The sequence below is a fragment of the Parasteatoda tepidariorum genome, chromosome 8 (genome assembly GCF_982258835.1).
Source record: "Parasteatoda tepidariorum strain Cologne lab strain chromosome 8, Ptep-v5.0, whole genome shotgun sequence".
NCBI classification, from domain to species: domain Eukaryota; kingdom Metazoa; phylum Arthropoda; class Arachnida; order Araneae; family Theridiidae; genus Parasteatoda; species Parasteatoda tepidariorum.
This window is the reverse complement of record NC_141762.1, coordinates 104,864,479-104,881,705: the sequence shown is the minus strand read 5'-3', so window position 1 is coordinate 104,881,705 and position 17,227 is coordinate 104,864,479. Positions and strand designations below refer to the sequence as shown.

The 17,227-nt window shown below is 31.6% G+C and overlaps 1 protein-coding gene across 5 annotated transcripts in view; it reads right to left on the bottom strand.

Moving 5' to 3' along the window:
* LOC147806610 (meiosis regulator and mRNA stability factor 1-like) overlaps positions 1 to 17,227 on the bottom strand; it is an 87,518-nt gene that overhangs the window by 58,219 nt on the left and 12,072 nt on the right. For all 5 annotated transcript variants that reach the window (XM_087169547.1, XM_087169552.1, XM_087169548.1 and 2 more), the window contains exons 5-6: positions 14,503 to 14,669; positions 11,176 to 11,348 (exon numbers count right to left, since the gene is read on the bottom strand). In XM_087169547.1, the coding sequence (XP_087025673.1) occupies positions 11,176 to 11,348; positions 14,503 to 14,669 (340 nt within the window). The remainder of the gene's footprint in view (positions 1 to 11,175; positions 11,349 to 14,502; positions 14,670 to 17,227) is intronic.

The following is a 17,227-nucleotide window of genomic DNA, read 5'->3' as shown; positions in this document are numbered from 1 at the left end:
AGCAGTTAGCTTAAGTAACTCATTCTTGAAATAAAATTAGTTTATAGTATTAGATGATTAATCACTTCGATAGGGTTGCAAAAAACCCGGGTTTTTCTGGGTTTCATTGGGCTTTTCTGAGTTTCTCATGTTTCATTAGGGTTTTTTTTTTTTTTTTTTCAAAAGAGAGGGCAGGAATAAGTACCTTATTTTAAAAAAAGCTTATTTTAATATTAATAATTAAGTTTAATTTTATGAATTGACTTTACATATAGGTTATTAAAGTGTAATTAATACAAATAAATTGGTGTAAAAGTCTGAATAAAGTTTCCTCTGGCATCACGATACAAAATGTTATATGTACTCACATACATCACCCAATAGAAACTTATTTTAACACAGGATTACTTTTTATTTATACTATTTTAATTTCAAAAAATAATTTTTTTTTTGCATAGAAAGCGAATCAAAGGCACTGATTTATCAATGGCTATACAGTCAAATCAAGTCAACAAGGTAACTCTCCAGTCTCCAAACACCAGGCCCGTAGCCAAGGGGGGGACCGTCGGGACAAATCCCCCCCCCCCGAAATTCTGGGATTCAAACTTTTTAGTCTTTCTTTGAGCCTGCCAGTAAAAAGAAAAACAAAAACTGTCGAATCAAACCTTTTATTAACTAACTTTATTAAGCATATTTCGGGATATTCTGGTTTGTCCTAAAAAAGTAATCAAAATTTTTTTTTCAAATCCCTGTCACATGTCTTTGTAAACTTTGTTTACTAATTTATTATAATTATTATGTAATATTATTTGAAAAATAAGTATTATGTAATATTTTTTAATTACTAGTTCAACTTTTGCAATATTTGTTACAATGTTTTCCCCCTACTTTGCATGTCTGAAACTGTCCTTGCTTCTTACCATATCCCCCCCCCCCGAAAAAATATCCTGGCTACGGCCTTGCCAAACACAATTAATTTCTTCACCATAGGTGCATTTTTTTAGGCTAGACTACATATATATTTTAATAGAATAGCTCTTTAATATAACAGAGGATAAATAAGAAATCAATTTTAGAAAAACCCAGGCGGTTATACTGGTTAGGTTCATTTTTTGCAACCCTGCACTTCGATCACACTCTCACATGCGCACTCATGAAACATTGATGTTATTTCAAAGGAAGGGTGTTGCATCTTCCTTCCATTAAATTAAATTTTTACCTTGCGATAGATGGCGCAGTGTGCGCATCTGTAAGGATACATAGCTTTTCTCTTCAGTCTTTTGTTTGTTGTTGTTTCGTTAAGTTTAAATAAAAAACACTAAAAAATATTGGCTCGCACTGATTCATTTCAAACCAATAGCCAAAAAGATCCCGAGATACAATATCTGGCGCCCAACGTAAATATCCATTGACGAAAATATGGATAACAATTGCTTAATTCAAAGAAAAGTTCTTCGAACAGCCGTAACAAAAACAATAAATGAGCTGGAATCTTCAATAGAAGGTAACAACATCCAGTCAGCATCAGTAGCATTTGCTAAACTTGAAGAAAAATCGAAGAGATTGTTTGAAAATGACGAAATCGTTTTTAAATATCTCTTTTTAAATCCAGAGGATCAAACCGAAACTGATAAAGAAGAAGTAAAATCCAAATCCTCAAATCTTGATGAAGTTTTAGAAAAAGAATTGGAACAATGTGAAAATTACAGAGATAACGTTACTTCAGCGAAACTACGCTTCCAAGAGTTTTCGAAATCCTACGGAAGTGTAAACAAACAAGCAGAAGTCATATCGTCAGATCGGATTAGCATCAATTTTCCGAAACTCGAGCTCACCGACTTTGCCGGAAATCCCAAAAATTGTATTTTTAAAATTGTATTAAAACGTATTTTCGATGAACTTAAATTTCTTAGAGGAATTAAAAGAAGCATTAAACAATTAAATTATTGCAAGTATTTGATAATTTCGCATTTTTTAAATTAAATCTTCGCTGTCGAAAATAGCATAAAAAGTGAAAAGTTAAATGAACGAATTAGAAAGAAAAAAATGTTTTGGAATAACGAACTGGCTCCCCTCATATTTAATGTAAGCCAATTTATTATTTAAAACCATTTCGAAACATAGGAGTAAATTAAGTTCTGGAAGCAAAGTTCGTCTCCTTAAAGTAGTGACTAAAGTAGTTTGTAGTCACTACATTTAAAAAAAAGTAGTTGTAAACTACATTTGTAACAAAGCAATTGTAAGTGTAAGTAAACTACAAAAATAAAGTAGCTTATAAGACCATTGCTCAAAACATTAAGTTACATCATTTCATTGGTTTAAAGTTTTGTGGAAAAATTCATAGAAGCGCTATTTCTCTTAAATCTAATAAAGAGCAAATTAAAAATTGAACTTAGAATCCAGGATGGTGAGGGTAGAGGCTTCTTAAGGGAAAACTTATTTTTTAAAATACCAAAATTCTCAAAAACAGTAATTGTATTACTCAACCGGAAATTTAATGACATTTGATATCTACGTACATTAATTTAATACAAAACAAATAACCATTCAACTATTGTAATACACACGCATAATCGTGCGTAACACTAGATGGAGTCGGTAGGTATGAAATAGCGATTGCAGAATAAACAAAAAAAAAGTTGCTTAATAGGGGGCATGGTCACACCTTACAGATATACAGGTCTCGAAGCGTGATTTCATACTTGAAATAAGGCAGTTTATCATCTCCTGGGGCAATTGGTCCCACTCGTTAAACAACGCTGTTTTCATTCCCTGGATGGTTCTCAGAGTGGGTAGCGAGTTGCAATTGCCCTCCTTAGAGCTACCCAGACATGATTTACAGGGTTGAGGTCTGGAGATCAGGCTGGCCAATCCATCAGGAGAATATCCTCACTCTCTAGAAATTCGTCGACCATAAGAGCTCTATGTGGCTTCGCGTTATCGTCCATTAAAATGAACTCAGGGCCAACTGCATCCCTGAAAAAACTAACATAGGGCTCCAAGAGCTCATCCTTATATCAGTCATAGAGTCTCTTTTAAAGACATGGAAAGGTGTGCGGCCATCCAACATGATGCCTGCCCAGACCATATATGTAGTATAAAAAGCTTTAACAAATCTTTTTATATTTTTTGTCTAAATTCTTTCTTGTAATTCATAATTCAAAACAAAACTCGTTGATATAATTAATAATTAACCTTCTGTTCTAAATTAAGATTAAAAACTGCTGGAATAACCATTGCAAGTTTTTCCCCTCAGCAAACATGAGAACCTGAAAAATCCCTCGACCTATTTTATGAACGAATGAATAACAACCCTGTTTGCATAAAACTTGAGAAACGATGAAGACCACTAGTGAGACATTTCACATAGTGGGGCACAGTCATTTTAATGTTCCCTTTCTTCAGAAACATGATAAAATTAAAAGCACTCTTGTTTATATCTGCTTATGCCTACCTTAACTTTCGAGCTTTTATTCAACAAAAAATAAGCACCTTTTAAGCACTTTTAAAGCAGAATAATTATCAAAAATATTTTTAAACACTTAAAAAAAATATCATAATTAGGCAGGGTTGGGAAGTTTTTGACAATTGACTGTTCTAACCGTCATGCCATAAAAAAACTTTTGTTTTGAATCATGTAAAACGAATGGCGTTTTCAAACGATACGGACTGACAATAAGCCGAAATAGATTGGGATTGAATTAATTGTGAAGATGTTGAACAGAACAATGTGAACTGCGTCTTTTTGCATAATTCATAGCGAAAATCAACGTGGTAAAGGAAAAATCTCATTTTGAAAAGGGGAAAAGTAAGTACTTTTTAAAAACAACCACTAACAAAAAGCCCCTTGAAGGGCTTTCAAAAAACTGAAATTGAAAATAAGCACCTTTAAGGGCTTTTAAAAAACTAAAATTGAAAATAAGCACCTTGAAGCACTTTTTAAATACGCTACGCACCATGTAGCTAGAACAGACTGCTATCCGAGCAGGATTCCACACTAAAAGGCTGACAAGAAGCCCTGTGGCAGAATCAACGTTACAGAGTTCCTGCAGAAAGATTTTTCTTTTGGAAAGAAAAAAATTTCGGTCTTCTTTCCTGCAGAAATTTACTCGCAAAATTTGAATTGCACATTTAAATAATCACTTTTTGTCACATTGAATTTGAGTGATTCGATTATATTTTCGGCAGTTATTGATTTTAACGTGGTTTTTAATTATCCCGATCGATATGGGAAATTTGAAGTGTGCATTCGAGTATTTACTTTTCAAGGCAACAATTCTATAGTTTTTTTTTTTTTTTGCAATTATTGCTTTTGATTTCCACATAGTTTTTTAAATTCCGATATTATTTACTCAACAACAATTAAATTTTGAAACGAACGAGCATTTGAGTAACCCCTTTTTGAAGAGTCCAATTCGCGTGATTTCCGTCGTCGATCTGTTCTTCGGTATTTACTGCTATGGATTTCATGATTTTTAATTATTTCTTTTAGCGTGATAATGATTTACAAAATGTGATAAAGGAAATAATTGGTGCGTTTATCACCCCAACAAAATCACTCATAATATTAGAATAAAAAATACTACATATTCATTGAAAATAATTATGTTTTTTTTTTTTTTTTTTTTTTTTTTTTTAAATTAGTAACATACATCTTTGCTATTATTGAAAGTATCTTGCAGAAAGACATTAGTGCTAGAGAGTTTTGTAGCAGAAAGATCGTAAAAATTCTGCCAGAGAGGCAAGAAGTTAAAAAAAAAAAAAGGAATGGGGTTCCTCATAGTATAGTATGCCACGTTATTATACCTTTCAATAAAACAAAAGTTTCTAACTAAGAGACGGATTTGAAAGTGGCGACTGAGTGTGTTTGCCAGTTGCCGATGAAGAAAGCCTATCGCGAGTTGAACAGTCCCCGATGCAGCGTCGAACAAAAGTGTGACTTCTGATGACTGTGAAAATCCTGCGATTTAAATAATTAATATCCAAAAGTATTCTGACAAAAACTGTGGCAAAAAAGAAATGTGTATTTCCCGTGTTACAGTCAATTGAGATTAATTTCCCATTGCGACGACAAAATTCAACTGTGTTAAAAATTTGTGTGCATAAGGAAATCTGGTGTTTTAGAATTGGGTTCGTTTTTTTCCAATTTATGTGTGTGTTGTGATATATGAAGGGGAATCCCCCCCCCATTCTATCCTAAATCATAAAATGTGTATAAAATATTTTTCAAAACAAAACAATTTAAAGAATCATCATAGTTGGCCAGACAGCCCAATGTGGGCCAATGCCTTCCTATGAAAATTTCTCCATAACGACTTCCGATTTATCTTTGATCTCCAATTCTTTTCATTAATTGCAAAAAGATCCGACTCCACCGAGTCAGCCCATCTCAACCCCCCGCTTTCTTGTTCCAGTGGGTCTGAAAAAACAGTACCTTTTTTAGTGTATTGTCAATTCAATTCATTCTATTCATTTTTATGTATTTAATAATATCGGGTTGTTTATAAATCTTGTACAGTTCAAAGTTAAATCTCCTTCACCAGTTATTATTTTCACACAATTACATCACCGAGTATACTTCACAAAATAAAACTAACTAACTCAGTGGCGCGACAGCCCATTAAGAGGGCCAAGGCCGACTGTGCCCATCTCAGTTTTCTTGACCCTGGGCTCTGGGGTGCAGGAGCATATGTTCCGGTCAGGTGGTCAGCCGAACGCGGAACCCCCAGTGTTAGTTCCCAAGCATGCTTGGTACTCATTTTATCGACCCACTGAAGGGATGAAAGGCTGAGTCGGCCTTGCCCGGCCCAAGGATCGAACCAAGGACCTGTGGCACGGCAGCGCGAAGCGCTACCACTCAGCCACCGGGCGTCATACTTCACAAAATCTTTCTCTCAAATATTGCGATACAATTTTCCTCCAGATTTGTCATTGTCCAAGCTTCAGAAGCATACGTCAAGACTAGCCTGACAAGAGTTTTGCAGATTAAAAACTTTGTTTTTATAGAAAAAAAACTAGATTTAACAAATCTTTTCAAACCATAGACATTTTCCACATAGATTCAGCTTTTTCTATTTAGTCATTCTGTTGTCAATAGTAGAAAAAATAAATTAATAAATAGTGGTGCGTTTTTTACCATCTGTTAATAGTAATCTTTTTCCCATGCTGTTTGGAGATATAAAAGAAAATTTCCCCATGGAATTTAAAATAAGTTATTATTTCAATTATACAAGAATCATTCATTCATGAAAATGTGCGATATATTTTCAGGGGTTAACAACAGATAACTGATGCAAGTGGTATTATTTTATATATGTTTCAGTGTGAAGAAATTAAGTTGATTTGAATTAATTTTGATTATTTTGTTCTTTTATTATGTGTTTCGTTTTACAATTTTCGAAATACGAACAGTGTTTATTCTCTATTATTAAAATTTTCTAGAACGGTCAAAATTTAAAAATTGAATACTTTCAATTTATACCTGTACTAATATTTTGGGTAATTTAAAAGACAATGATATGGTTATTACCACAAATATTAATAATTTTATTTTACAAGTCAAAAAAATTTTCTTTGCATCCAAAGATTCAATTCTTTGATAAAAGTAGTTTCATGAAAAACAAAATGGATGTTCATGCATTGTGATGCCACAATATGCATTACATATTCTATAGGCATTACATATATCCTAGGCACAATAGACATTACATATGCTAATTTCTTAAACTTATTTTTTAAAATCATTATTAATGGAATTATAATTAAATTAAATATACTAAATAGTTTTTATTAAAATTTATAGAAAGCAAACATAAAATATTTTATTATTTTCTAAACGATCAATGTAACAGCTTTTTATTTCAATACTAATGTAGACTTATTAATTTATTGTCGCGCCTAATCGAAAACAAAAATCTATTTATAACTCTTCTTTCTTAACTTCTTACCACAAATATGTTTCAGTTACATGGATATACTAATTGTCCCAGTCTTGTTGGCGATTCGCGACGGCCAAAGTATTTTCAAACCTAATATTGATAATGGGGGGTTGGTTTTACTTTTGGCGATGTTATCTTTCGATAAATCACCAAAGCTGGATCTCTTCCATGCTCCTAACTTAATGATGGGAACAATTCATTCACTTTAAATTTCGAATTTTTGGCGACTGGGGGTGCCCTCTTGGGCATCCCAGCCCCAACCGTTGAATAGAAAAATTCTAACTGACATTCCAATGTAAGAGAATGTTTTATCTTGATCTTTTTAAGGGATTTCTTTTCTTTATCATTTTTATATTTTTGAATTATGGCCAATTTCAATAATTAATAAATAAATTTTTCTTAAACGATTTTATTTATTTCTCTGAAATAATTATCATTTCATTAAATCCAAACTAAGATGTAATCTGTAACGGCCAAAAAGTCAATAATGCTACCTGTACAAATCCACTAATTAATTTAAAAAGATCACAGTCACAATATGAATTTAATCATATTTCTGTATAGTGATATTATTTAATATTCAATAATTGTTTTAAATATGAATGGTATTTTTTAAATTTATTACAAGTTTGAAGACTTCAATTTATGTTTTACTGAAAAGGTGGAGTAGGGTCAAAAAAATAAATTTAAGCAATACATTAACAAACTTTCGATGAGTTTACCCCTCAAAACAAAACTTTTTCGATTTTGAAAGAACCCCCAAACTCCAATTATCCTTAAAAGGCTTCATGATGTGATGACCATACTTTAAATATATTCTATCTTGCCTCAAAATGACATATAATAACAAATCAAAATTATAATTTGCGACAAAATCAAAATTTTTCCTCAACAAGTCAGAACTTCAACTGACAATCTCAAAATAGACCTTGATTTCACAAGGAAAATAGCTAATTTAAAAAAAATTTTAAAAAAAATAATTTTGAGCAATTTTTTTCTCTTTTACAACAGAATTAATAACGATTTTAATATTTAAGAGCATGGAGAGCTTAAGATAATATATTTTTTATTATATTATATAAAAAAAAATATTTGAAAATAATGTAGGGATGAAAAAGACTAAAAATTTCAAATAGGCTGCATATGTAAATACATAGAAATAAAATAGTATAGTGAAGGTGTATTTTAGTACCGATGATTTAATAAAAAATAAAATACCAGTTTGAACAAGGAAGTAAATGAACACAATACAACAATTAGAGAAGAATAATTCAACACAATGAAGCTTTAAGTATGTCAATACGCTTATAAATAATAGAGCTCAAAAGAAAATAATAGACATTGATAATTAAAATGTTCTTTTATATATACACGTTTTTTTCCAATATTAAAATCCTTACTTCAAATACAATAAAATACTGCATTTACATTAAAAATTAGTTTTTAGTTGTACTAATAACAGAAAAAAATTAACAACTATACACTGAGAAATAAAATTCAAAATAACACCTACAGAAAAACTTTTGATTTTAGGTTATTCTCTAATTACACTATTTAACTAATTTTAAAAACTGTTTTATTTCTGTTTTATTTTAAGCATCTTTTCAGAGACTTTATGACTTAGCTTTGATAACGTTTTAAAGAAGCACAGATTAACATCAGCAATTTAACTCAAAATTGAAAAGATTTTTACTGGCAAATTTACTATTTCTTAATTAGGTTATATTGAAACTAAAAGTATTTAAATAGGTAATAAAAAATTAAATAATTAAAAAAGATTTTTCGTTAAAAATAAAAAAACTTAGTGTGGTTTTAAAATAATAAAAAAAAACGTTTAGTTTAAACCACATTGGTTTAATATGGCCGACCCTGATATAACACAACCAAAACTATTACTATATGACAATACAATAGTAAAACTTTTTTACAAGAAAAATTTCTAACATATGATCATAGGGATTTTATCTTTAAAGGGATCCAACTCCCTGAAATCCCATAAAAATCCCCTTTCTGAATCCCATAAAAATATCATTTGTAATATCATCCAACAAATTGAAATTTCATATAAAAAATTAATTATTATGTTTGCATCAACATTCCCAGTGGCAGAATCATGGCGATATTGTCGCAGAATGTTACTAAATTCTTGCAGAAAGATTTTTTTGGGGGGAGAAGTAAAAAATTTTGCTCGTCTTTTCTGTAGAAATTTTTGAAAGATTTCATCTTTTCTTGAGAATTATATTCAAAAGGTGCCTTTCTTGTGCATTGGAGTGGGGAAAAATGTTTGTTATTTTTCTTTTCTCATTTGAGAATAATGAAGTGAAAAATTTGTTTTTCTTTTCTGCATAAATTTTTGTTCCATTTTTGCATGTAGTTATTACTACTGATTTCCACAAAGCTTATGAAATCCGTTATTTTTAATATGATATTATTTATGACAAAAACTGAATCTCAAAATAAAAACATGCATTTAGTAATCTCTTTTTGAAGAGTCCGATTCGTGTGATTTCGACATCTAACTCAGGGTTGCTTCTCAATTCTGGAGAAGAAGAAAATCCCCTGTGTTTTCTCTGTTCATATTATACACAATATATATTAAAAGGGAAAACACAATCACTATTGTATGAGCTGTATTAGGTTAACTAACTATGCTAGTAGTATACTTAATTGCTGAAAAAACTTAGAGAAAAAAAGAAACAGTTGAACATACTTAAAACAAATAATGCTATATAGTAAATGAAATAGTTTAATAGGTTGCACTCTTTGAGTGGTTACCATTTTTTAAAAATACGAAAATAAGATACAAAATCCCCTGCAATTTCTCAGTTTGATTAGAAATTCTTTGCTTTGTCTATCAATTAATAAAACAATATTATAAGAGTGAACATTACTTGGAAAAAGGGTTGAAAATTTATATTTTAAATGGGAACCTCGTTTAAGCAAAAAGGGACCCAGAAATAGTTCTGGATCCTAAGGACCTGTAATTTCAAAAGTGTAGTTAGAATCACAGAATATGAAAATTCTGCTTTGACAAATTATTAAAACAATAGCTAATTGCATTTTTTTTTTTATTCTGATTATAAAATATTCACTTTTCATGAGCATCTTTAATTTAAAGATTATAGATTGAAACCCACTTTAAAAATGGACCCTGTAGCCCTGTGTCCCATATTTAAAAAAAACTAAAATAACTACTAGGTAGCACGCATTTGAACATCAAATTATACTGAATTTGTTATCTTATCCTTCTAAAATTAAGTTTAATACATCCATAATTACTATATTACAAAAATTTTTAAGTCTGGAAAAAAAAAGGACGAAATAGACAAACGAAAATCGTAATTCATTGCATACTTATATACAATATTATTAAATATGACAAGAACAATCAGTAAGAAAGAAAATTATTTATAGCATAAAATTTATATATAATCATTAAAAATAGGATCAAAGCATCAAAATAAATAATTATAAATTATTTATTGATATCATTTCCATACCTGCCAACATTGGAGAAATAAAATAATGGATATTTTACTAACCGAGCCCATTTGGGGTTTACGACTATTGATGTTCAACTCCGAAGCCTTGTCATTTTAAACCCAATCCAGAAGACAGGGGAAGTCCTAGATCAAATATTGGGAGAAATTTGCCTTGTGGAGGACTTTATTATGGAATTAACATGCATTTGAGTTATGTGGAGAGGAAAACCACGAAAATCCTAGGTTAGAATGACAACAAGGTGACTCTAACTTGTGATCATCTACCACTGAAGATATTTCACGTCAGCATTGTGATCAGTGCAAGTCGGATGAGTAATTCGTAACGACCAGTCATTCCTGGGATTTTAACCTAGGTTCACCACATTGGAAGGCGAACGCTCTAACCCCTGAACCATCACGGCTCGACTTAAACTATTAAAACTCAACATACTGCAGTACAGGCAAAAGCACCTTCGGTTGAGGAATAAGAGAAGTATTTTCGCCATCAGTAGATAGTTTATCCCCAATTTTTTTTTTAATTTCTTCAACAAATACGGAGAATTTTGAGAAAATACAGGTAAATAGTAGATAGTCGTAAAATACAGGAGCCTTCGTTAAAAAACAAGAGACCTGGCAGGTATTCATTTCTATTAAAATTTTGGACAAAATAATGAAGAAAATGTACATTATTTTTGTTTAAAAATTCCTACGTTACAAAAAAATTTATATCATTGAGTTAGAAATTTAAAAAAAAAAGAAGGGAAGGAAACACTAACTTTTCAGCTGCATCTGCATTGGCAAATCTTATGACTGCTTTACTTCCTGTTATGAAAAGAACTTTTCCACCACAGTTGGTGGATAATTTTCTTAATTTATTTCTTATTTGTACTTCTTTTCGATTAAGAGGAAGGTCTGTTACTTCTATTTCAGTAGGACGACTAGAGACAGACTGGAAAGAAAAATAGAACGATAAATTTTATATCAAAATAATGAAACTTAAAGAAAAATATGAATAAATAAATAAATGAGTAAAAATATAAAAAAATTTATAGACATAAAATATTTATAAATAAATAAAAAAGTAAAAAAAAACAAACATCTGAATAATTTTTTACCACAAAACTTAAAATGACAACTTTTGATTACATTTTTGGAACAGCGTTATTTTCCTTTTGCTGCTATTTTTGACGAGTTTTTTTTTATTTGATTTTATAACCGCCGTTAAGCAACCAACCCAATTTTTTTGGTTAACGTACGACTACTAATGTTCAACTCCGTAGCCTTGTCATTTTGAACCCAATCCAGAAGACAAGGGAACTCCTGGATCAAATATTGGGAGAAATTTGGCTTTCACAGAGGACTTTTTTTAATGGAACTAACCCGCATTTGCTTCACATGGAGAGGAAAACCACGAAAACCTCCCACCGTTATCCTCACGGCAAGGAGATTCTAACCCATGATCCGTCTACCACTGAAGATATTTTACGCGAGTACTGTGGTCGGTGGGCGCCGGGTGCGGAATTCGTATCAACCAGTCTTTGTTGGGATTCGAACCCGATTCACAGCTCAGTTCCTTTTATTGTCAACAGTAAATAATACTCTTGTGTTTGTTTTAGACTTGTGGCAGTGAAAAACAAAACAAATAATGAGCAGGGGGCAAAATATACCTGATCATGCAATTAAGATAAGGAGAAAATTCAAGCAGCACTAAGAAAACTTTCGGTCTGATTAAATGTTTAAAAAAAATGTTGAATTTAAATAAAAAGTGCGTCACTAAAAGTGTTATGACACAAATAACTTTGTATGTCAATTTGTTTATTCATTAGTTTAAATTCCTTAAATTTATGTGTTGGTCATAATAGTTTGTCTACGATAAGAACTCCACCAGCCACAAAGTCTGAGGCCGTCTGCTGCTATGGAAACAAGAATAGAGCAGGGAGGGTAGCTTCTCTTCACTTTAGGGCTAACACAGCAGACTGAAGAAAAATATCCCCTTTTTCTCTCAGACCGATCCCAAAACCAGTCCTAAACAATGATCCCACACCCCTACTTGAAATAGTTCTACCTCGTTACCATAGTCACCACCAAGGGTCTGGACAAATGACCAGAGGAGTTCTCACTTTAGATAAACTATACATTTAATTTTATAAATTATTACTATTTTAATTTATTTTATTTTCTGCAATTTTTAACACATTTGCTAGTTTATTCAAGAATTGCATAAAATCAATTTTACTGTGTAATGTGTTTGCTAGGTGAAAATTTAAAACAAAAAACTGGAATTTTCATGATCCTGAGAATTTTCTGCACCCTTTAAAAGGGTGAGATAAAGCAAGATTGAATTGGAAGTCGATATTTGATGTTGTGGTGATGAATTTGAAAAATTTGCTTTTAGTAAAGTTGTAAGTATTGTAAAATTAAAATATGAAGTATTAGGAAGATTATCGATGCAATTAAAGTTTTATTGGCGCTTCATATTTCTATGAAGTATTTTCTAAAGAGATTTAATTGTGAAATTTTCCTTCGTACTGTGTTCAGACAGTAAAGGAAGGGCTCCATTATAATTTCGAAACGATGGTAAGCCGGTTTTATTTTATATATGTTTTTTTTTCGTGTTTTTTTTATAGCTTTGTTCATATACAGCACAGAAATAACCCTTACTTCCCAAGTCAAAATTCTTGATGGTTCCATCAAAACATTTTGATGGCTTATTTTGGTTTCAGTGCTATTCATGATGGAATAAAATTTGATGGTCACCATCATTCAACATTTTCCATTATGCGCTCATAGATTTTGATATGCCAACAAACTTCCATCAGTCCATGATGGAAAATACTGGTTTAATCATGGATGGTTGTGCTCCGGAAAAAGTCCAGATTTTTCGCTAACTGCGATTGCGAAATTTTCGGAAATCCAAGGTCCAGAAGTTTCGAGAAATCATCTATCACATTTATGCATAAAAATTCTTGTATATTTTATTTAAAAATATTAGAACTAGAATTTATACTTGGCCTCTCTTTCATTTGCAAATATTTTTTCTGGTAGAATAGTAAATGTGATTAGAGATAAAAGTAAACCTATACATAATTATTAATTTAAATTATGCTGCATATAATCTATTTTGAATTTTACGCTGTGAAAATATCAATGATTTAAATTTATAAAGACATTAATTATTTTATATGCGTCATTAGGGGGTTTTACTCAAGAAATTTTCAGGATTTTTGAGTTGGGCTCACAATCACCCCTGCTTTAATACACTATGATGGTTAACCATCAAGAGAACTTTGATTCTCATGAACTAATAATCGATGATGATTCCAACTATACACTTTTATGATGGTCTAATGGGAATTCATGTTCAGGGTTGCCACTCAAGTCTGGAAAAAAAATTCCCGTGTTTTCCAGATTTTCCCCGTGGAGTGGCAACCCTGATGTTGGTTCTCAGGAATAAACCATCAAAACATTGTTTTTTTTTATGTTCATGACCGTACCAACATTTGATTTTTAAGAAACTATGATGGAGATTCGTGATAGTTCAACATGAACAAACCATCAAAACCAGTTGCTATTTTGATGTTGAACCATCATAAAGCAGTCTGAATTCCTACATTGGAGTGATGGTTACTTATGTTGGTTACCATCAAAAAATATAATAGTTCATGATAGGGGTCGGGACAGCCTGGTTGGTAGGGTACAGGGCCTATGTCCAAGAGGTCGTGGGTTCGATCCCTGCCGAACAAAGACTCTCCGTGTAGTAAATGGTGACTGGTGCACGTTAAATCTGTCGAGTCTCAAAGTCCTCCATGTTATCATACCTCTGGGGGTATTGATCCAGGAGTTGCCTTGTCTTCTAAATAGGTTCAAAACTACAAAGCTACAAAGTTAAACATCAGTAGTCTTAAACCCAAAATTGAGTCAGCTGTTCATCGACGATTATAAAATAAAATATAATGATTCATGATGGAATTATTGATGATTATCATCAAGACTACGTTAGTCCATCAATGGAAAACCACAAAAAATGTTGACTTGGGTCAATATAAAATAAAATAACATGAGAAAATATGTCAGTTGAAAAAGTTAACCTAAAGTTAACTCACTTTGCTGGGACTTCTGGTAGGTAAATCTTGAGTTATACTGGAGAAATCATATTGTTCATGAGCACACGTTAACAATGATTGATGAGCATGGCCTCGATGGATTAATATTATTCTTATGTTATGACGATGACGGAAATCAGACAGATCAGATGCAAAGTTGACATCATCTGAAATAACAATCAGAAATACAAATTATTTATCACAAAGCTTCCATTTATGACTATTTCATTATGACAAGAAGGAGGAAAAAAAACATTTAAGCAAGGCGAGTTAGAATTAACCTTTGACTACTGACGGGACTTATTTGTCCCAACAAATGCTTAAAAATTACTAATGGACATATGTATCCCACCATTAAGTACGGCCAGGACATATATGTCCCAGCCTCTAAATTGATAACCGCTTGTCAGAAAAATCCCAAATACTAAATTTGCCTTATTTGTGACCTATTTTGTCCTTTTGAATAATAAACGAGACAAAAAAATAATTTTTTAAAATTCATAGTCAAAGGGTAAAATAAAATTTGCTTTTCTGTAATCACATAATACTCCCAGTAACAACTTTCTATAGCTGCCAAAATAGTCAACAATCTAATATTTGAAGTCGGGACGGCTCAGGGGATAGAGCAGGGATGGATTAAATTTTTTGGTTGAGGGCAAAAAGTTCGGTGGTCTAAGAAAAAACGTCTAAAATAAAAATAAAAACAATATACAAGTTTTAATTTAAATATTTAATGAGATGAATAAAATTGCAATTTCATTTTTAAAAGTTCCTTATATTGAGGTTCCAAGTGAGATGTACTTATTTTAAGGAACAAGTCTAAATCTTTGTCTGTTAGTCTATTTCTGAAATGATTTTTTCTAAGGTTCATTGTTGAAAACACTTGTTCACATACATAAGATGAAGCAATTGTATTGATTATCTGGGCATGAAATATTAAATTTGGGAAACTAGCTTTTGGTAATTATTTGTAAAACTCAAACTTTGCCATATTTAGAAACAACTGCTTCAAATGGCGCCAATCTACGGCTATTCCATAAAGAACTTCTGCTTTCAATATTTTACCAAGCGAACTGTCTGTGCTAGCTATTTTCATCAATTTATGTTTTGTAGAACAAAAATAGAGAAAGTAAAAAGGTCACCAGTACTTTGTTAAAAAAGAAGGAACAAAAATAACTTTAAACAAAGTAGAGAAGAAAATGGATGTATATTGTTTATATTCACCACAGATTGGCATGTTAAAATACTATCCGCGAGAGGGATAAAACCTTTCGGCTGGTCACAGTTTGCCTATCCCTTGGATAGAGTGTTCGCTTTCCAATGATATGAACCAGATTCAAATCCCAGTCATGGCAGGGTTCCCACTCAATTTCAGAAAAAGATTCCCTGAGTTATCCAGGTATACTAGGTGAATTCAATGAAAATTAAGATCATATTTTCATCAGAAAACTTTGATTCTTTTATTTGCAATGCGAAATATTAGATTTTCTGTGTAAAAAAATATTATGAAATGAGGAAGGGAGCATTTCAGTTCGATTAAAATGTGAAATTTTTACAACAAATAATTGTAATAGATGTTAGAATTATTTAACACGAATCTCAACAACTGATTAATGTTACTGAGAATTTTAAGACTGGTTATTTTCCAGATATGATGTAGGAATATTCCAAGCTTTTGCAAAAAAATTGCAGCTTCTCTGGCTATTTCCTGATTTTTGGAGTTAAAATAAAATTCCCTGACAATTCCAGGTTTCCCATGTTCATCCTAACTTGTGGGAGACATGCATGGCTGATCGATATGAATTCTGCACCCAGTTTACACTGACTACAGTGCTGACGTAAAATATCCTCAATGGTAGACCGATCATGGGTTAGTGTCCCCTTGCCGTTAGGCTAACGGTGGGAGGTTTTCGCATTTTCCTCTCCGTGTAACCTAATTGCGGTTTAGTTCCATAAAAAGTTCTCCACAAAGGCAAATTTTTCCCAATACTTGATATAGGAGTTCTCTTGGTTCTGGATTGGATTCAAAATTACAAAGTTACGAGTAGTCGCAAACCAAAAAAATTGTGTCGGCTGTTTAACGACGGCTATAAAATAAAATCTACTATCAGACTCAGGGTTCATAAGATTTTACTCAATCTGTAGGTCTGCTAAGGAATGAACGATTAAAAATCAATTTAAAATCAGAGAAGTCAATCATTTAACCAGTACAAAAAATTCGTAATTTTCAAGTCACTCTCTCTATATCTTAAGAAGAAAAAAAATTGCCACATTATTACCATTGCTATTTCATAAAACTTTAATCATTGGCTTCTCAATCTCATACCACAAAAACTATTGAATGAAAAGACGTATAATGTTTCATATTATTTGGAAAAGGCTTAAGGAACATTCTGAGCTGCAAATACTATTCAAACAGTCATTAATTTCAGAATTATTTCATGGCAAGTTTCTTTCAGACGCATAATTCAGTCCAGCAAAAACTACAAGCAGGTGAGTTGCACTTTTTTTATAGCCACATACTCTTTTGTTTGCAGATGGGGAAAATCCTTTAACTTTGTCCAAATTTCGGAAAAATGGAGTAGATTTGCTTACATTTCAAGCATTATTATTCGGAATAATTAAATTTCAGAACAATTAAATAGTTTTTGGAAAAATTAAATATCTCAGCTTCTTGGTGTAAAAGAAAAATTAAATACCAGGGTTGTAAAAAAAAAATTAGGTT